Below are 21,648 nucleotides of genomic sequence, written 5' to 3' on the forward strand. Positions count from 1 at the left end.
AGGCTATAAAAGATGAAGCATCAATGAATCCTGTCTTTAAAATTGCTCGGAGCTAAAGTTTTAAAACTGATACTGCAAAGTGAAAAATGAAATTTAACCAGACATTTTTGTAAAGAAAAAGTAATTTATTGGATGTAAGATGAAAAGCTGTGAGAGTAAACATCAATCTTGTCTTAGACACATGTCATTGATTTGATGTTTGCTCTGTGCTGCTGCCTGGAGGTAAACTCTTTGAAATAGCAAGGTAGGTGCTTTATCTGTCTGTGGATAGGAGCACAGCTTGCTAAGTTACTGCTTTTTTGAGACCCTGTTACATCTTTATATTCAATCAAAGAGAAAACAGTAAATCAGAGTAATTGCTTTACCCCACGGCATTTCTATTTGTAAATGGAAAATTTACTGTAAAAATCTTCAAATTAACTTCTGCTGTTTAAACCAGATGAAAAGTCTAAAAAAGTTACTTGCAGCCCAGTATAATATATTATTGATCATGTCACTAGTTCATTAAAGGCTGACTCTTCGTTCTAATTGAACCAATGGTTTAAATTTCATTAGGGAATGCATGTAACTCTCGGAAATGTAGAACTGTCATTTCTAAGAGCTTCTATTAGCAACAGGGTTTTGAAATTATTATTTTTATTTAGGTAAAAATGGAACTGATACAAGTAAATTGGCCAGCAAAGAATATGGACGTAATCAATGAAATGGAAAGCAAAACAAACATGAAATGGTAGCACTGTTTTGCTACATAGGAATTTAACAAGCGAACTACACAGTGCTGTAATAATTAAATTGTCAGTATTAAAATGATTTCTAAAAATATCTTGTGCTGTTTCCTGTACATTGTTTCTGGATGGCTAGTTTTTCTGTGGTTTAAAATACTATGGTAATGACACCATTGTTAAAGTTGTAAAACAGTTTCCATTTTAACCTCAGTTTTTACGAACACCATCTTCTATCAGGGCTAGATTGATTCTCCACTGCATTATACCAGTTTTACCTGGGAGCTACTCAATTAAGGTACTCTGGCATAAAACTGGTGTAATGCAGTGGAGAATTAGACCATAAAACTTTAAGAAAAAAAACCTTTTTACAGCCTGAAATTTTGTATATTAAGTCATAGGTCCGTTGAGAATTTTTGGAGAAACTTTGAGGATAGGTGAATAAGCCATTTTTAAGTTGTGAATCTTTGAAATATTATTTGTTTTTCACATTTTTTAAAATAGTTCTAACTTTAACTGCTCATAATTCAAAAGTGTCATGGGCTAAACCTTCAAATAATACTTTTTACATATTTAGTGTCACTTGTACATAGGTCTAGCTTTACTGTTTGGAATTCATAAATCTTTAGGTATTTAAGTTTTGATTTTGTAGGGTTTTTTCCTGTGAACATTATAGGTTCTTTATGCTGCCATGCAGTGTTTAGGAACTTAACATGGAAACCCACAGATGTTGTAATTTCCTTGATCTTGAAAGTAGGCATTGCAGTTTATGGTGCTTCCCTGTGGAGACTGTAAATTCTGACGTGAGAAGGAGAAGAGGGCTCTGACACAGGAGGGGAAGTCTGGGTGCACTGGGGACTTTGAACAACTGGTGGAAAGGAGGCTCTGACCTCAAAAAGGGTGTCTAGATGATGTTCAATAAAGGTACAATAGGAGTCCCTTTGGACTTTATACGCTCCAGTTTGAGATGTAAAATTAGCTATGTATTTGCCACCCTAACAAACTGTTCCATATTAATGTAAAAATGGATTACACTTATTTGGATTTGAGGTTGTAAAAGTTGTATATGTATAATATAGTGTACGACTATGAACTATTAGGAGAAGAAACCTGAATAGATAATGTAGCCAAATAATAGTGTCATGACTGGGCATGGATGGTCTGACCTAGTGGTGAGAGCAGGAATCAGACTGGGTCAGATACCAGGAGGTCAAGAGTCCAAGACAGGCTAGAGGGCAAAACCAAGAGTCAGGTGTCAGGCAGGGTGAGGTTACTAGGAGATGAATAGGAGCAGGTATTGCGGGGTGTGCAGTCCTAACCTGCATGGACAACTTCCTGTTCCTGTGCTTGGGTTAAATAGAAGCTGGGGACCAATCAGGATCCCCTAGTGTTCCACCAATCAGATTCCAGGACCGGAGTCCTCTGTCAGAGCTCAGCTGCTGTCCTGGCAGCAGGGCAGTGGATGTCAGGTTGGAACTGCCTCACTCTTAGGGGCCCTGTAGGCTACTGTTCAAGACTCATGGTTCCTGATAAATAAATACACTTTCATGATAAATAAATATAGTTTCCAGATAGAATACTGGGATAAAATACAAATAAGGTTACAATATTAGATCTGCTAAGAACTGTTTTAGAACATATGTAGTTTTTTAAAATTAAAATATCTTGAAATCCAAGAAATACTAACCTAAATCTCTAGAATCGATAAACAAAGATTGAAAGGTCTGGCGACTCAGAGTTAAGCTTCCACATTTTGACTAAATGCAGCCAACCATAGCCAGGTCATTCTACATTCACTTGAGTGTGTCCTCTCACTGTGCAGGTAGATCAGCTGAGATAGGAAATGTTTTATGTCTCCTTTCCCAAAGTTCCTTTACAGCAGGAGATGGTCCCTTAAGGATGGACTGATACAAAGGCCAGAACCCGGATGCAAGAGAGATTTGCAATTTCTACTTCCATGTGTATCTTATACTTACTCCAAAATATCAGATGGTGTAAGGAAAGAGGTCTGGTAGCAAAAGACTGATGTCTATTTTGGAGCTCCCATTGGTGCTCTCTGGCAATTTTATGGCCTCTAAGAGGTGAAGTAGTGCTGGTGATGACCAACAATATTTGGTATTAGCATGAAGTATCTCAGAAAGGAGGGATGCTTTAGTTTGTAGAAAGAGTCCTGTTCCTTTGGAGTGAATACCACTTGATCATCTACGAACTTGTGATCTGATGAGGAGGGGGAGTGTGTTGATAGATGTTATCAGATGCTTCTCAAGTTGGAATTAGATAATAGTCCTTTCAATTTGAGTTGTTCAACCTACTGAGTGGGCTGGTTCTGGAATGGTTCATCCCAGAAGACAACAAGAAACTCCTGAGGTAGTGAAGCTGCAATGCTTAAAACCTCAGGTTTTTCAGGTGGATGTCTTCTCCATTGCCTGAGACCCTGTTACTATTTGGATGATTTAGGCCTTCTCGTGAGTTGTATGTATCTATTTCTAATGATAGAACTTGGGGAAAAAATTGTTCCTTCTGATGTCAAGACAAGCAAAAGACAGCCCTTGAGTGTTCCTGTCAGTATTGTGAAGGGTTTTGTTTTGTTTTGTTTTTTTAGGAAAGCTTGGTGTTGCAAAGGGTTTTCTTTCAAATTCCTGAGAATCCAGGCATCTATCCTTAATAGTTTCCAGTTAGGGCACATTCTTCAATTGTACAATCCTGAAGAGAAGTTTCATTGATCTATGCATCGTATAATGTCCACTGTACATTGTCCAATGCCCATAGATGTTGCAAATCTTTTTTATTTTTAATCAAGTTAATTTTTCATAGTCATAGTACTACCTAGAAGAATCAGTGAACTAACCACCCTCTAATCCAAGTCTAAATTCCTGATTTTCCTTAAAGACTGGGTTGTCCAGAAGAGGTTGCTAGCCTTTATTCTGAAAAGTTTCCATGTAATTCCAGGAGATGGTCCTTCTTAGTTTTGATGGTCTTCTTGTTTTCCTTCTTAGAAGGAGAAGTTTGGCATTCTCTGGATGTCTGATATGCAAAGTACCTGGGAACTCCATAGTTTAGACCGTTACACAGGAAACCTGTATATTGGGGGGTGGGGAATGGTAAAGGTTGGGTGGGGGAACTGGAAAAGGGAAGAAAGCCATGTAAAGCCACTATAGCCATAGTAATGATGGTGTGCTAACAATCCATTGAACATGACATATTACATAATTAACAGATAAACTTTCCTCTCTTAGTATGTGCTTTGGCAGAGCTGAAATAAATCTATGTGTTTATAAAGCAGATTGAAATACCTAGGATAATATAGAGACAAAGTGGGTGAGGTAGTATTTTTGATTGGACCAGCTTCTGTTGGTGAGAGGGAGAGAAGTTTTCAAAGTCGATACAGTAAAAGATACCCCACCCACCTTGTCTCTCTAATATCTTGGGACTGACAGGGCTACAATAACACTGCATAGGATAATATAAGCATCATATAAATGCAACTTTCATTCATTCATATATAGATGTATGTACTGCAAACATTTGGACTGCAACTCATGTGCCAATTAATATCTTTTACACATGAATTCAGAATGCATACAGCATTTTAAAAATAACCACATACTGTCTATGAAAACCATTTAAACTCATCCTTTTAGAGTTTGACTTAAGTGTAGAATGTAGAATAAACTGATTTTAAAGTTTTGAGGATAGTCTGCTGTTTGGTTGTCTAGTTTTGCTTAACTGCCTAGGCATTTTAGCCGATACTCAAAAAGTTGCATCAGTATATTTTTGAGATGCATATGGGAAAAGTCTTGACATGTTTAAGAACTTGTGCCATATGGCTCAGATATCAGGGAGATGAACATAGTATAAATGCCTAGATAGGTATATGTACATTTAAAAATTTTTTACAAAATGAGGAGCTTCGTCGCTGCCCTAAACGACAGAGGAGTAATGGGAACATGATGATGATGATGAAAATTTTATTATTTTTTTTAAAGGAAACCCTTAGACTCATTTTCCATTAACTAAAGTGTTTACAATAAATAAAATTATATCAGTCGGCCTATTCTCTTTGAAACAAAATAAATAAATACATTTGGTGACATACGTTCATGGAAATATGATTCTTGTAATGTTCTTGAAAATAAGGAGCAGTCTTACAAATACTAGAGATTTTGCCATCTGCCATTAACAAAGGAACATAACTTTCAATTTGCAGCTGTTTCTAAGGTACTGTTTATGAATGGCATATTAGTCATCATGTTTGCATAGTCATTATATATTGTTGCAAGTTATGAATTCTGTTGCTAAGTCAATATCTAATTCAGGATGTGTAGATGGGCATTCAAAGACCTAGAAACCATATGTTTTTATTTAATTTTTTTTTTGCATCAAATAAGGGGAGGGAAAAAAGACCCTCAGCTTTAGCAGTGAATGTCTTATGGGTGATTTTTTTAAATCTATGGGTGCCAGAGTGAAGACTCAGGTGCTCATATGATTTCTAGAAACTGGTTAGGGACCAGACATATAACAGACTCAAAAGAGATGTCTGCCTGAACATCTGTCCAAAGACTAGATGCCACATATAAAGCTTTTCAAGGCCAGAGTTTCTAAATGGGAAGAAAGTTACTCAAGGTGTAAATGTAAGGAGATCTCTACTACTCCAAGTTAACTTAGCAACCCTTATCAGGGACCACAGAGAATCTACTTTATATTACATGCAACAAACTGCATTCAAGGTTGTGAAGTCAAACTCTCAAAAATTAAGAGATGCCAGAATGAAGGTTGCCTGTGCAATCTTAATTTGGTCCCCTGGTGTGTCTGCATTACAATACAGACTGACCGTGGAGTTCTGCTGTGCATTCTGGGACATCCTTGGCCTGGACTTTGCTACCATCTGGGCCAAGTCCTTAGAGAGCAGAGTGCTTCCCCAGTTGTGCATGCGAGCTGTGTTCGCCCTGCTGCCCAAAAGGGGGACCTCTATGATCTGAAGAATTGGCACCAGTGTCACTTCTCAACATGCACTATAAAGTCATAGCGAAGGTCATCTTTCTGTGGCTGAAGTCTGTGCTGGCAGATGTGATCTACCCTGACCTGACTAATGCCATCCCAGGGTGGAAAATTTCTGTCTGGTCTAGGACCTTCTCCATTTCACATGTAGGAATGGTCTCCTGTCCCTCTTCCAGGAGAAAGCATTTGACAGTGTGGATCAAAGGTATCTCATGGGCACTCTGTGGGCATTCAGCTTTGGTCCCTGCTTTGTGGGTTTCTCTAGGAGCTATATGCCGCTGCAGAGTGTCTGGTGAAGCTCAACTGGGCCTTGACCAAACCTACCACCTTCTGTCAAGGGGTGCATCATGGCTGCCCACCCTCCAGACAGCTGTATGCCCTCACCATTGAGCCCTTCCTTCGTAAGAGAGTGATGGAGCTGGTACTTCAAGAGCTGGACTTGTAGGTGGTTCCATCTACATATACCAGTGATGTGCTCCTCGTGGCCCAGGACCTGGGAGACCTAGTATGGGTGGAAGCTTGCCAAGCCCTCTGTTTGGCAGCCTCCTCCACTCGGGTCAGCTGGGTCAACAGTTCAGGCCTGATGTTCGGGAATGGATGGCAGTTGTGCTCCCTTTCACCTGTGCTCTGTGCCAGCCGATGAGGCATAGGCTCGCTGCTCTATATTGATGGGTATCTTTCTGTCTCACCAATTGCTCCCTGCTGAAGAACTGGATCAGTCTGGAGGCCAGGGTGTCTGACTGGTTGCGGAAGTGGACAGGACCGCTCTGGTGTCTTTTCCATCTGGTGCTGGTGATCAACCAGATAGTTCTGTCCATTATCTGGCTCCAGTTCAACCCCCTGAGCCTGCCCCCAGGGACCCTGGCCAGTCTCCAGAAGATGATCCTGGAGCTTTTCTGGACAGGAGTGCACTAGGTCACTGAGCCTCCCCCTGGGACAGCACAGATGAGGCCTCATCTGTAGCCGCAGCCAGATCTACGCTTTCTACCTTCAGGCTCTACAGAGACTCCTTTATGATGCTGATAGTCTGGCTTGGAGTGTGCTGGTGCATACCTTCCTCCACTGCCTCCAAGATCTCTGATACAACTGGCATCTCTTTTATCTCTATTCAAAATGTCTCTCAGCAACTAGGTCTGCAGCGGTTACTCAGGGAGAAGTTCTCCTAGCAGAACCCCTGCTACGCAACCCGCACCTTTGTATGCAGAAGGTAGAGTTCCCCTTTGTGTGCTGGACCATTCCTGGGTGGTGCCACCAGAAATAGAGACCTCCTGGACTACAGTCAAAAGGACTGGGTGGACCCTGTGGAACTTGGCCAGTGGGTGGGGTTGTCCTCTCTGTGCATCCCCCATCGTGTGCGCCAGGAGGTGAGGAAAGCCTTGACCCCTGCTTCTCTTGCTTTTCTTGAGAGATTCCTGCAGAAGGGCACTCCTCGCCCACCCCTGATCCTGCAGAGCTTGTCACTAGGCCCTTGCTCCATGAACCTCCCTTGCTGCCCACGACACACTTCCTCACTCGGCTGAATGGCATCCAGTTTATCCATCTCTGAACAGCATCCTCAGAACATCTGTATACTCTCATGCCACATACCATCCATTTCTTTGCCCTTGTGTCCCGCCCTGACTCCAAGTGACAGGACTTGGTGCCATTGGTGGAGATCAGGGAGCCCCATTGGGTTAGCCTGTATTCAACCTTGGTCCCACTACCTGCCAGGGGTATTTGCTGGTGAATCCTCCAGTGAGCCATGAGTACGGGTGTGTGTCTGTCATGGTTCCCAGACTACCCTGAAACTTGTCCCTTCTGCAGCAAAAGGGAGACCCTGGTGAACATCTACGTAGAGTGTTCCAGGCTGCAGCCCCTCTTCCAGCTCCTCATTTACACACACCCCATCTGTGCCTCACAAAGTCATGAGATCTCCTTGTCAACGTCCTCCTGACGCTGGCCAAGTTGGCCGCCCACCATACCACGAGGAGGAAGGTGGACGAGGGGGTGCTCTGCGACTGTGGGACTTATTTCCAGTCCCTCATTAAATCATGCCTCTGAGGTGAGTTCTTCTAGGTGCCTCCTTAGACACTCTTTTAGTGTGCTAGGTGTTGGGGGTTCTCAGGTGGTGTCCCCTTCTGTTTCCCTGTTTTTTAACCTTTGAACCTTGCTCGTGTCCCTGTTTTTTTCATTTGTTGTCCCAAGAATTCATTAGTGGCCAGGGCTCAGTGGCTCCCTCCCCCCAACTTGGTTGAAGAGGTGGACCTTCAGTTCTGGGCAGACCTAGACCAGCCTATCCCAGTACCATCAATAGGCGCACATCTTTAAACTTCTGCAACAAATGAGGTGCAGATCATACAGCGAAATATCTGTCTTCAGTACACAACCTTGATTCATCTCCAGAGCAGGCTGAGAAGTATAGTATGTGATCATGTAATTAAATACTGTACCACAGGCGCCAGCTTCCTCCTTTCCCTGGGAGTGCTCAATCCCCACTCAGCCCCAGGCCCAGCCTCCACTCCACCCCTTTCCCCCAAGCTCCCACCTTGCCTCTTCCCACCCCCGCTCTGCACCCGATCCTGCCCCCACACCACCCCTTCCTCCTGTTAGAAGTCACTTATCTATTTACCACACTGGGTTATCTCAGATGGTATGGTATAGTAACTGTTGCCTTTAAAATGACATCTGCTTTGTCTCTCTGTATTGTGTGTGGTATATGTTCTTTACTTTCTCCCATAATGGTTGCTAAATGGAATCTCACCTGCACAAGGCAGGTTCCATTGAAATAGTAAGGCTTTCACCAATGTCTCCATATAATCTAAGGGACCAGTCTATGATTATCCCATTGGTACAAATGGGTCAAGTCCAGTTTTTTCAGAAGATATATTATTTTAAGTAAATTCGTTGCACATGCAAAGTGAAAAATTGACAGCATTGAATAAAAAAGTATTCTTTAAGCAAAAGAGAAAGTGTATCTTAAGCAGCAGCTTTTCCAGCTTTCTCTGCATTGCTGTATCTTAATTTTGCTTTGAAGAGAAGCCTCCTTTGGATCAGAGCACTCTTAAGTCTGCCTGCTCAGTGTTTGGCCTCTGAGTTGAGACTGCAATCAGAGGTGTCAGCTGAGATGGTGGTGAACACCTGTTCATTAAGAATTAGGCTCAGATGTTCATCTCACACAGGTCAACAAATGGGCAGTGGATGTTAGTGTCCTTTGGTCACTACTAAGAAATTATTTTAAAATACTAACAGTGTCTGCATATCTTGGGTGTTTTCAGTACACTCATATCTTAAAATTAACAGCTTTGGGCATTTTAACAGTCTTCCCTGATGCATGCTAAGTCAAGTCATTTGGGTAGATGATTTAAAGTCCATTTTGCTTAACTGGGCAGCTAGTGAGAAAGGAGAGTTTTATTTTATTTATGGCCAAGACACTTACATGACACTAATGTATTTTCCACTTTACAAAACTACATCACAAAAAAAGAGGAAAGCATTAGCTGGAAAAAGCAAAATATTAAGTCATCCTTTTAATCTAATAATTGTAAACACTTCTAAACCTGTTTAGGCATTTAGGTTTGTTTTGTGATGAGGATGAAACTTAAGAGACTGAAGTTTGCAAATCTATATATGTTGTTTGGAAGTGATATGGACATAGTGTTCTTCATGTCTTGGACCTCTTATATTAAAATAACATTTTAGAATTTTTTTTGATGTTTGTCTTTCAATATTGGGGTCTTTAGTTTATTTCCAAAAAGAACACAATTGTTTCATGCAGTGATACCATTTAATCCCCAGTGCTCCACTCCCCAACCCCATCATTCGAATATTCATTTATTCATGCACTGAAGTTGTGATGGTGTCAAATCAGTTCGAAGGAGGAATTGTTTCAGCAGTAGTTTCATGACTTGACTGATAAGAAGAAGGAGCATAACTGGGAAAACCATTACAAGATGTAGTTTTAACTGCTCTTTGGGGAGCTAGTTAATGAAAGAATCACTACAGAAACACAGCTATGTAAAAAAGGAGCATTCTCTTATAACACACTGAGGATATGTCATAAGTGGAAATATGTTCATAATTTCTATTTACTCTTAGCTGTAATTACCATGTGTCTTAAGAGAACTTTCAGTGCTCTGTCAAAGTTGCTTCGATCTTTTCTGCATTGCATTTCAGGCAGAGAAACTCAGTATGGACTAGAGCTTGCCCCATGTGTGGATTTTTTTTTTGTTGGCTTCCTTAAGAATTTAATTATCTGTTTTCTGTGTGAGAAAGCACTGGCATACCCAGAGACCTGAGCTTCCACTGACTGATTAGACTGGCATTAATCTGATTCATGTTCCTGTTATCTTTGCCATCTGTCTGTGAACCACGTTAATAGATTAACATTGGTTTATGTGTTGCTTTTTAATTTTGTAAAAATTCTCTTTCCTTTGACGCAGTGTCTATGAACCAGACAGAAATGTTCTGCGGAGAAAAGAATGGGAGAGGAGAAATCAGGAGGCACAACAGGAAGATGGTTCGTTTAATACCAGTTATTCCCTCTTCAGTGAACCGTACAAGGTAGATGTTTCCCAACTGTACTGTTTATTTATTTATTTATTTATTGGACAATAAAATGTAGGTTGTACAAGATGTTGCTCAGGCTTCAGTAGTCTCCTACAAGTGTTGGCCTCACAAAACTTGCATATAAACATTTATGGTTCATTGATAATCAGATACTTTTACATTGGTTTCTTACAAGATTCAGTAGTAACTAAAATGAAATAATCTAATACGTTGGTGATATTGCATTGAATCTAAGAGGTTGCACTGAATCTAAGAGTGAGGGTGATTGTGCTCTACTTCTAAAGTATTTAGGAAAAATAACTGTTTTATATGTGGTTAAGCTAACATAAGAACATCAGAATGGCCATACTGGGTCAGACGAATGATTCATCTAGCCCAGTATTCTGTCCTCAACAGTGGCCAGTGCCAGATGCTTCAGAGGGAATGAACAAAACAGGGCAATTATCACATGATCCATACCCTGTCATCCAGTATCTGGCAGTCAGGCTTTGGGATACCCAGAGCATGAGGTTGCATCCCTGACCATCTTGGTTAATAGCCATTGATGGACCTATTCTCCATGTACTTATCTAGTTCTTGTTTCAGCCCCAGTAAAATGTGTGGCCTTCACAACATCCCCTGCTATGGGATGACTATGCATTGTGTGAAGAAGAAATTCCTTAAGTTTGTTTTAAGTCTGCTGTTTATTAATTTTTTTAAGTGATCTCTGGTTCTTGTGTTATGTGAAGTGGAAAATAACACTTCCTTATTCACTTTCTCCACACCATCCATGATTTCATAGACTGCCATCATATCCCTCCTTAGTTGTCTCCTTGCTAAACTGAACAGTTCCAGTCTTTTTAATCTCTCCTCATCTGGAAGCTGTTCCATACCCCTACACATTTTTGTTGCCCTTCCAATTCTAATATATCTTTTTTGAGATATGGCAACCAGAACTGCACACAATACTCAATCTGGGGGGCGGGGGTATCATGGATTTATACAGTGGTATTATAATATTGTATGTCTCACCTATCCCTTTCCTAATGGTTCCTAATATTGTGTTAGCTTTTTTGACTGCTGCTGCACATTGAGCAGATGTTTTCAGAGACCATCCACAATGACTCCAAGATTTCTGGACCTTATCATTTTGTATGTCTAATTGGGATTATGTTTTCCAATGTGCGTTACTTTATACTTACCAACATTGAATTTCATCTGCCAGTTTTGTTGCCCAGTCATATACACACTAAATATGTTTGTATCATGAGTCCAATCTAGGTGCCTGTTCTTTAGCATGACAGTATATATAGTTTATTTTTTATTTGCTATGAATGACACAAACATAATTTGTCTGAAAATACCATCTGCTAGGATTTTCATTCCTGTGGTCCCAGCTTCCAAAAGGGACAGACAGAATTCCCAAATGTCATTTAGAGTTTTGGTCCCTAAGGGATGGAACACAAGCCAGTCCCACCATCAATGGTCAGGTGTTACCCTTTGAGCTTGAGCACTGCCTAAACTTTGAGGACTGGTAGTTCCTTTTTGAGCATGGTCAGTAAAAGAGCTCCCTGCAGGGGCTGTACCTCTCCAATTGCTGCTCCAGCTCTTTTCTTTGGATGCTTCAGAGCACTGTAGGGTACCTTTTACCTCTAACATTGGCAATGGCTGAAACATGTCCGCTGCTCTGTCTACTTTGGAGTGGCTTACCAGTTGCACAGGTGTTAGATTTGCTGCAAATGTTACCTTAAGCACTTAGAAAACATGGGAAACATCACCAAGTCCTCCTCAAGGCACTGCAGAGAGACTACCACAAGTCCCTTATGAGGTCAGCCTGGAATGTTTTGAAGGGCAAACCCATGAGCACAACCTATGAGCTTGTCTTCACTATAGGCTAAATTGGCACCGCTGCAATCAATGTAGTGGCATTGATTTAGCAAGTCTGGTTAAGACATGCTAAATTGATGGGAGAGCGCTCTCCCATCAACTTCTTCTGTAATCCACCTCAACGAGAGATGGAAGCAATGTTGATGGGAGAGCCTCTTCTGTCGACGTAGCATGGTGTAGACACTGAAGTAAGTCGATGTAGGTTATGTTGATTTCCATTACATAGTTTAGTGCTGTGGTGAAGACAAGTCCCATGTCTAAGTAAGTTTCTCACTTAAAGCAACTTCTCAGCAGCACCAGCTCCCAGGACCAGGATCCAACTTTCATAGATGAAAAAAGCACTGTCCTTTCTGCTCCCTCAGTGATAGATAACTGTCCAGGGGGTTCTTTCCCCTCCTCTTATAGTCCAGCAAACCTTTGAAATGTATCCTTTTGAAGAGTACCCCCAGATAAATTAATTCTTTCCTGATGCTTGTGGTCTGTTGTGCTGGTGCCAGGCTGCTTTTTCACCATCCTGTTAACTTGTTCTTCCTGTCTAGCTCAGAGGCAAATGAACTCCCATTGTATTTAGCATATCCTGCTTAATTTACATCAGAGATCTAGGCAGACAGGTAAATCAACATTCCTTTGTTTGGGAAATCCTTGTTTATCAACCCAGCCTGGTTACATAGTTTAAATGTATTTTAGTACATAGATGCGACTTCTGGAATAGTACCTGAACATACACCTCACAATGCTTATGATGACCAGTATGATATAAGCTCCCATATGATACCTCACACGACATTCTTTATGGATAAAATTCTACGATATCAATGTGTTAGGTGTAGTGAGTTTGTCAGGCTTGATAGGAGATACTGTTTTGTGACAGTGAACCCTTTACCAGTTGCATCAAGGGGACTTTAGGGTCACACCTTCCACAAGGGAATGAGGGGAAACACTCCTCTTTGTAGGCTCAACTTCTACATTAACTCCAGGCTTCATGGAAGTTTAATACCCCTCTGCACAGGGCTCTTGGCCTCGATAACACCAGCAGAAGTCAAAGGGCCTCATTCTTGCCTTTCCGCAAGTAGTAGATGACCTTGTCAAAAGCAGACTGGGAGCCTTTTATACTTGTTTGCGCCTGGTCATCTTAGATGTCTGTGCCCTAAAATCAGATTTTCAGAAAGACTCTACAGCAGTGATACTCAGACCTCTGTGGTTCAGGAGCCAAATTAGCGATCAACATTACCCAAAAGAGCCACAGTAGTGAGAATTCATTGTTTCATTTACTATTTTTAAAAACATATTATTCTCACAGCAAAATGACTGACCAAGTATTCTACAACTGGTTAATAACATAGTAAAAGCATTCTGAGTGGTTAATAACTTAGATTGGTTAATAATTAAATCACACAGTGTTTTAATATCATGTGCTGCAAAGAGCTGCAGGAGACACACTGAGGAGTCACTTGCAGCTCCCAAGCCACAGTCTGAGTATTACTGCCCTACAGACTGTTCCTTACCCCATTATACCTCTCAAGAATGTTCTCAGGCACCCTCTGATGATGAGATGCTGCAGGAAGTCCAGTCCCTTCTGGCCAAGAAAGAGGGAGAAGGGGTTTTATTCAAGATACTTCCTGGACAGAAGAGACTGCCTCATCAATAAAATCAGTAATTTTGCTAAAGAATCTTTAAGAAGAATGTGATTGGCTATATCTTCTGGATCTTGCAGTTGTCTGAACATAGAGATACTTCTCAGGTATCAGAAGGCTCTTCAATCATTATACGTGGGATATGTTTTCACAAAATATTTGGCCTACTTACCCAGATTGGGAGTGCATGTGTTCCCCTACCTAATAACTGGCTACTCAAGGACAGCAACCCTTTTGAGGGTGTCATAAAATCAGACTTTACCTCTAGAATTCCTGTTAAAATACCCAACATTCCAACTTGTCCCTAGCACACAAGTAGAATACCTGAGAGCCCAGCCAGATACAGCTTAGCTTGAACCTTTCCTGCCTCAGGAGTGGATCCAAGACCGTACCACTCTGGCAGAGAGGAGAAGCAAGAGCCAGCAGATGACAGCTTAGACCATACTAAAAATGTTGGATCTGATGGCTGCAGCTGTACTTGTAGTTTCCATGGCACGTTTGCATATGAGATCTCTTCAGTGGCCCCCGAGAGCGCAGGGACTCTCACATTACATTCAGATTAGAGAATACCTCTGGCCTGGTGGCATCTAGAGACAACCTTCAATTAGCTATGGACATCCAAATTGCAGTGAGCACAAATGTGCCTGGCTTTTGATGTGGAGTCCATACAGAGGGGCCCAATGCTGGGAGGAACAAAGACTGCACAAAAATTTCATATGTAGGGATATGGACTGTTCCTCAGGCTTAAGGCCTGGTATTCCAAAAGGTGTCCTAGTTTGAGGAGAATCAGGCCACCACATTTTACATCAATAAGTAGGGAAGCACCATGTTATGGGGTGACCTGCCTCTTTAAAGGCCAGGAGGCCAGAGGCTGGCCAAGCCTGATTAATTAGCCAGGCCCTACCATACCTGATCTGGCTGTAGGACTTTAAAAAGGGAGGAAACCCAGCACTTAGGGGCTGGCTGTGGAGGAGAGCTGTTGAGCTGGCTTGTGGCTGGAGAGCTGAGTCACCAGAGTGGAGCTAACTCCTGTGATAGGACCTGGAACAAGGGGCCAGTCTCCAGGGAGGCAATACTGGGGGCTATGTTCTGTAAGAGGAACCCAAGAGGGGCAAGATGCTCAACTGTTTAGATGGGTGAAAGATATTTTGGTAGTGTTTAGTTTTGGAGTTCTCCTGAGCCCAGGGTGAAGTCATGGGACCTGCTACTCTTCCAAAAAAAAAAAATTGGAGTGCAATTCTGTTTGATTTAGAAGGACTTTGCTGTTGGACTCGGAGCAGATGGGTGAAGGGACTTTGAAAAGGTCAGCTGGGAGAAGCCAGCTCGGGGCTTGTCCAGTTACAGCTGGACTTGGATACCCCAGAAGGGGTTGAACTTTTAAGTCACAAAATACCCAGACAGAGGCTAATAGCAGAAGAAGGTGACCAACGGGGAGCCCCATCAACCACACACCCAGTACAAGGAAACAAAAGCTGGTGAATAGCTTCTGTGCACATGGGGCTTGCTCTGGAGTGGGATCCTGTAACACTGCCTGAGTTGGTAAAACCTGTTTATATGAAAGTGGCCCTGTCTCTCTAAACATTCCTTGACATCATACATGTCGCAGGGAAGCAGAACATAATCATAGGCAGACTGGATCAGTCTGTGACAGATCCTCACAAATGGTCTCTGAATCAAGTAATGGTGGATCAGCTCTTCCCTCCAGTGGGGAGTGCCAGAGGTGGATCTCTTCAGTAGTCATCTGACTAAGACAGAGAAAAAGACTACACTAGTGAGGGATCTGCTGGAGAAGAAGATATCATGTGAAGAAGGAGCCTCCTCTGTGCCTTTCTGCTAGTACCTCTGCTAGCTAAGATCTTGGCAAAGTGATAGTCGAGAGAGTGATCTTACAAACCCCATACTGGCCCAGACAAGTATAGCTGTCAACTCTTTTGCAGATACCTGATTTCACGAGGCTGAGAATCTGGCCAGAGGGCACTCCCCTCTTTCCCAACCCAGGAGCAACCTCCTTGAGAAGATTGGCTCCTGACAGGAAAAAGATCTATAGTTATACTCTCTCTGAACTGGTAGCTCCAGTCTTCCTAGCTTCTCAAAAAACATGTAGCAGGTGGACTTACAATTCCAGTCAGAAGAGGCTTGTGGCATGATATAAACAGGACCATGATGACCTCTTTACTACCTATGCTTGACTAGCTTAAAATGCCAGAAGAACAATCCATAAGTGCATCTAGCCATGGCCAGTGGCCAGGGCCCCCTGAGTGCCTGAATCAAGTCCATCATGCCATGATCATCTCTCTGCCATCCCTCCATCCATCGACGAACAGAGGCTAGAGACACCATCTTCTCCCATCCTGGCCCCATCCATTTATTATTCTTACCATGCACTTATTATTTATCCCCTTTAAACCACATTATTATACTAGCCTTCTCAACCTCCTCAGGCTCCTTCCAAGTTGAAAGAGTCTCACAAAGTGAAGAAGAGAAAGAGAAACCTTTATTTTTTTTTTACCTGCTGCCTATTAATTTAATTTTATTTTTTGACCCCTAGTTCTTTTATTATGGAATAAGTCTTATCCTTTTCCTACTCTTATTTCTCAACATATCTCACTATATATCTCTACCACTATCTCCTCCCCTCCTCCTCTTTTTCCAAACTGAAGAGTCCCCCTCCTCTTTCTCCTCTAAACCTCTAATCTCCCCTCTTGCTCTTTCCCTCTTTTTTTCTGAATCTTTTTTTCTTTTTCTTTTTAGAACTTTTTTTTGAGTTTGAGAGACCTTTGACATCTGTAGACATGATTTATACAAAGGTAATAATATATTATCAGTATTATTCTCATATTTTATTAGTCTAACATCCTTCCCCTTTTTTTAATTTTGACCTTCCTTTTTGCTTTTGCATTCGACACATTTGCAGCGTGACATCTTCAGAGAACTATTTTCGATAACTCCAAGATCTCTTTTTAGAAGCAAATTAGCCCCCATCATGTTGTATGTATTGTTAGTTTTATTTTTGTTTGTTACTTACATTTTATTTTATTATATACAATTAATCATTTTCATTTTGCCCAATCATTTTTGTTTTTTTTGTTTTTTTTGAAGTTCTTTACAATCTGCTTGGTCTTAACTATCTTTGAGTAGTTTAGTGTCATCTGCAAACTCTGCACACCTGTCTGTTGTTTACCACCCCACTCCTTGAATAAATTGATAGGATTGGTCCTAGGACTGACCCTTGGGAACAGGACTAGTTTACCCCACTCTCTCCATCCATTCTACTTAGAATTTACCATTAATTTTGTTCCTCCTTTCCTGTCTCAACCAGTTCTCAAAAAGGACCCTTCCCTCCATGACAGCTCCTTAATTTAATTAAAGAGCCTTTGGTTGAGGACCTTGTCAAAGGCTTTCTGGAAATCACTACTTACACCACATCCCCCTACCCCACATGTTTGTGTGTTTGTTCCTCTCAAAAAACTCTAATAGATAAGATTAGTAAGACACTTTTTTACTTACAGAAACCATATATTTATTGCAAGAGTATATGTTTTTTATGTGTGTGTCTTTTTTTTTCTTTACTATTGCTTCTTACTGACTGAATCTAATTTAAATCCCAACTCAGTTAAGAAACATCTGGCCTGTTGAGAACTAGTCAAGGCATTATCTCTGTAGACCTGTATCTTCAGATTTATGTGGGGCTTTCCATTTTTTAAACCTCGTTAATAGCTCTCTTTATTATGGGACGTTAATGTGGTCCTGACAAAGCTACTGAAAACTTCCTTTAAAGGCACCAAATATCTTTGAGCTCAAATTCAGTGTGATAGTGACTGCTGCTTGTAGAGTGAGCGAGCCTCAGGCTCTCATGGCTATTGCATCTTATTCCAAGTTTTACAGTGTGATGCCTCAGACTCAGCTGAGACTGCTCTTGGAGGTGGTGACAAATTTCCACCATAGTCAGCCTCGCAACTTGCCAGTGTTCTTTCCACCCATGTGTGCCCTACAATGCTGTTCTCGCTAGGCTCAAAAAGTTCTCGGCGTTCTAACTGGAGTGGATTAAATCTTTAAAAAATCCTCCCAACTTTTTTTTTTATTTTACTCCACTGGGCAATACTGTGACTAAGTGATCCATTTAAAAAAAATGTAGTTTGATTGCATTTTGCATATCTATCACCCGGCTGCTCTGAAACTAGAAAGCCAATGCAAGGCATGTTCTACTTTATTACTGGCTGTACTGCTTGCCCTGGGGAAGGTTCCCTTGCAAACATAGACAAGGCAGCTATATGGCCCTCATTCCACACATCCGTAAGGCACTATTACGTGAATTCAGCTTCTAGGAGGAAATCCTGTTTCAGTGATGCAGATACTGTTTCTGAGTTAGGGGAGTACCAATTCTCCTTTCCCCTAGCATGTTTGGTTTTTTTGAGTATGTGAGTAATTTAAGCCAATTATATTTAAGTTTATAAAAAGCAAGCCAAAAAACCCCACCTTCCTCTCCATGGTTGGTATTGGCCTGATTACTGTTGCCTGTTGCAGATTTATTTACATTCTTTTTCTTTTTTACATTCTTTTTATGTTCTTCTCTTGAGCTGCTTCTCTCTCCAGGAGCAAGAATCCTGAGGTTAAATCCTGGTCCTAATGAAGTCAATGGGTGTTTTGCCATTGACTTCAGTGGGATCAGGATTTCACCATTGGTGAAGGAAAAGCAGAACATTACTGACCTCTAATCCCGTTTCTGTGAAGGTAGCCTGACAGGATTTTCACTCACTCACCTGCTTCTGTGCAGAGTTTGGAAGAATCTGTGAGGCGGTGATGTTAATGTTTATACCTTTGTTTACAATTAACTTCTTGAGACAATAGTTTTCAATTATTTTTATTGATTGTCTTATTTCTTTGGAGAGCTTTTGCCTCCTGATCGAAGACTGTGGCTAGGCTCAGATGATAGCACATTCCACCCTTGGGAGGGTAGAAAAGGCAACTTGCTTGTATTCCATCTTGCTACCACTGCCAAAAAATGTTAAGAACTTGGGAAATTCTTCCTGTTTTTTTGCAAAAGAGCTAAGACCCCAGGAGTGAGAATTCTGTCAGAAATGATATTTTCAGAGAAGTAGAATCATGAGTCAGTAATATTTTTCCCATGTCCGATTAGCTCACTTTCTTTCCTTAAGAAACCTTGTTGATATTAGGTTCAGCTCAGAATATGCAGGAGGCTGACTGGTGAATTCAATACTTTCTTAAGCTATTGTCTTCATTTTGAAGACTTCAATAACTCAGACATAGGTTAGGGGTTTGTTATAGAAGTGGATGGGTAAGATTCTGTGGCCTGCATTGTGCAGGAGGTCAGACTAGATGATCATAATGGTCCCTTCTGACCTTAAAGTCTATGAGTCTGAGTCTATTGTACTGCCTCCCTTTTTTTCTATGTGTAGATTTCTGTAAAGAACGCATACTGGAGGAAATCAGGAATGTAGTATTTTCATTCATGGCTGAAGCCTAACCCATGTCTTGAAAGGGAAGCTTGCTATGGACTACAAGGATTTAGTGCCAGGTGGGCCAGGGGACAGACAGTGCAGAGCAGTAATGTATGTGCAAATGGTCAGGCAGCCAGCAGGTCAGTCCATGTCAGAGGCTGTCAGGGACCATGGTCAGAGTTGTTGCAGGAGTCAGTAGCCGGAAGACTCAATCCAAGGAGCCAGATTAGTGGGTTGGGAAGGTGAGGTCAGATGAGGCAACAAGGTAGAGTAAGGTGAAGCAGCAAGGCAAGGCAGTCTGAGGAGCAACCAGCAGGCACTAGTCTGGGGCTCAGACAGCTTCCTCTTCCTGTTCAGGCCTTTATATAGTCCAGTTAGTGAATGAAAGTGCTGCCTGTCCATCCAATCAGGGGCCTGGGTGCCGTGGGCTTGTAGACCTTCAGTACTGAGGCTGTTGGTCAGAGGCAGCACATCAGTGCATTGCTGTGGTGCAGTAACTAATGCTGCTGCCTAAGCACCTTGTAGGCCTCAATTCAATACTTGGCTCCCAACAAAGGAAATTTCTTTATTATGACCAGATTTAATCCAAATCATTCTGCATAGCCGCAATAATAAATTTTCTAGTTTCCAGGTAATATATTTTAACTACAGTGTGATACCAGCGATAGATTTCTTTTTTATATACTCTGAGGCCCTTTATAGCTTTTCCAGTTCAGGGTAGATTTAAGATGTTGACAAGTGTCTTCAGAGACAATAAGGATTTTCGATCTCATTCCTCAACTGTGTAACTGTATAAGGCGGTGCTGCTTCAGTAAGGAGTGAAGCATGAATGGAATTATTTTCTTTTACTTTAATTGTTACAGAATGTTTGTTTGATTTTTTTGTTGTTGTTGTTTTGCAGACTAACAAGGGGGATGAGCTCTCAAATCGTATCCAGAATACATTAGGCAACTATGATGAAATGAAGGACTTATTGACGGATCGATCCAACCAGAGTCATCTTGTTGGAGTTCCAAAACCTGGGATTCAACAGGCACCTGTGAACAAAACTGATGAACATTTTATTGTAGATTCAAGACCACAGTCTCAGCCTTCCATCTGCAGCACTTCATCATCCATACCAGCAGCTCTATCTGGTCAGCAAAGCAAGAGCCCCACAATGGGTTGGCAGAAAGCTGGGCACAATGCTTCTGATGGCCAGCAGAGGGCAAGCAAGCAAGGGCACAGATTGCTTGAGTCACACAACAGTGACTTCAAAATGGCTAACCAAAAAACCAGTCTGGAAAAGCTTAAACACTTTGCATCGAGTCCCACATCGTCATCTGTCAGTGCTGCAAAACAAGGTACTTTAAGATCTGTGCTTGGAGACAGTGTCAGCAAAGCACAACAGCAGTCCAAATTAAATTGCAGTTTAGAAGCGGGATCTCAGGCTCAAGAAAGGCCAGCAAAACACAGCACTGGGCACTGTGTTCAGAACTTCCCTCCTTCACTTGCTTCAAAGCCTAATATAATTCAACAGAAACCAACGGCTTATGTAAGACCAATGGATGGTCAAGATCAGACTCCTGATGAGTCTCCAAAGCTAAAGTTATCGGCAGAAGCTAACAAGCACTGTACATCATATAGGGGAGTGCCTTCTAATAAGCCTGACCCAGCTATGGCCAAGACCAAGATGGCAACATTTAACGTTCCCAAGCAAGAAGAGGTAAGCATTTTGAAACATTTCATGACATTGCAAAGTTTAAATACCAGTTTATTTGGCAAAGTGCACCTCTTTTTAAACATTTTTATATATTTGTTTTTGTTTAAAGCCTTTTGTTTTAAACTGGAATGTCATACACTGCAAATAGTAACCCAATAGTTACATCAAAAAGGTATCTGAGATAAAGGCTTAGTTGTCTTCAGAACTGAAACACATTTTACAGGAGCAAATGTTCAGTTAACATAAATTATGGCATATTAATCACTAGAAATTTCTCTGGCTATCTAAGCCTAAGTTCTGGAGGAAACCATAGTGACATAAAATTTAATTTACTTGTTCAAGAATCCTGCATATTACTTCTAGATTTTGCCATATTTTAATTGATTTCTCCCTTCAGCATTCATTGAACTATGCCAAATGGTCAGGAATAGTTCCACAGGCCTTCACAATGTCAAAACAGCTACACCATGTAAATAACTTATATAATCAATGTTATTATTATAACACAGATAAGAGATTAATAATGGTATTGGCTATTCATATTTTTAGCTTTCATAGAAATTGTCTCAGTTTCAAAATGATTTATAAAGAGAGGAAGACAAAAATACACATGATATATTTCCTCGAGTCATCTTCTTATAAAAAAACAATTAACATGCAAATTTGACCATTTGCAACAAAAAGCTTACAGGCAACATTTCTGTTATCTGCTCTGTGTGACT

General features: G+C 41.3%; 1 protein-coding gene across 9 annotated transcripts in view; it reads left to right on the forward strand.

Moving 5' to 3' along the window:
• The window catches only part of AFF3 (AF4/FMR2 family member 3), a 561,464-nt gene that overhangs the window by 152,096 nt on the left and 387,720 nt on the right, over positions 1 to 21,648 (forward strand). For all 9 annotated transcript variants that reach the window (XR_005597307.1, XR_005597308.1, XM_039533253.1 and 6 more), the window contains 2 exons: positions 10,139 to 10,259; positions 20,126 to 20,929. Coding sequence is in view for 7 of the 9 variants with exons in the window: in XM_039533210.1 (XP_039389144.1) it covers positions 10,139 to 10,259; positions 20,126 to 20,929 (925 nt within the window). In the remaining 2 variants the exon portion in view is untranslated. The remainder of the gene's footprint in view (positions 1 to 10,138; positions 10,260 to 20,125; positions 20,930 to 21,648) is intronic.

This window comes from Mauremys reevesii, linkage group 1 (genome assembly GCF_016161935.1).
Source record: "Mauremys reevesii isolate NIE-2019 linkage group 1, ASM1616193v1, whole genome shotgun sequence".
NCBI classification, from domain to species: Eukaryota; Metazoa; Chordata; order Testudines; family Geoemydidae; genus Mauremys; species Mauremys reevesii.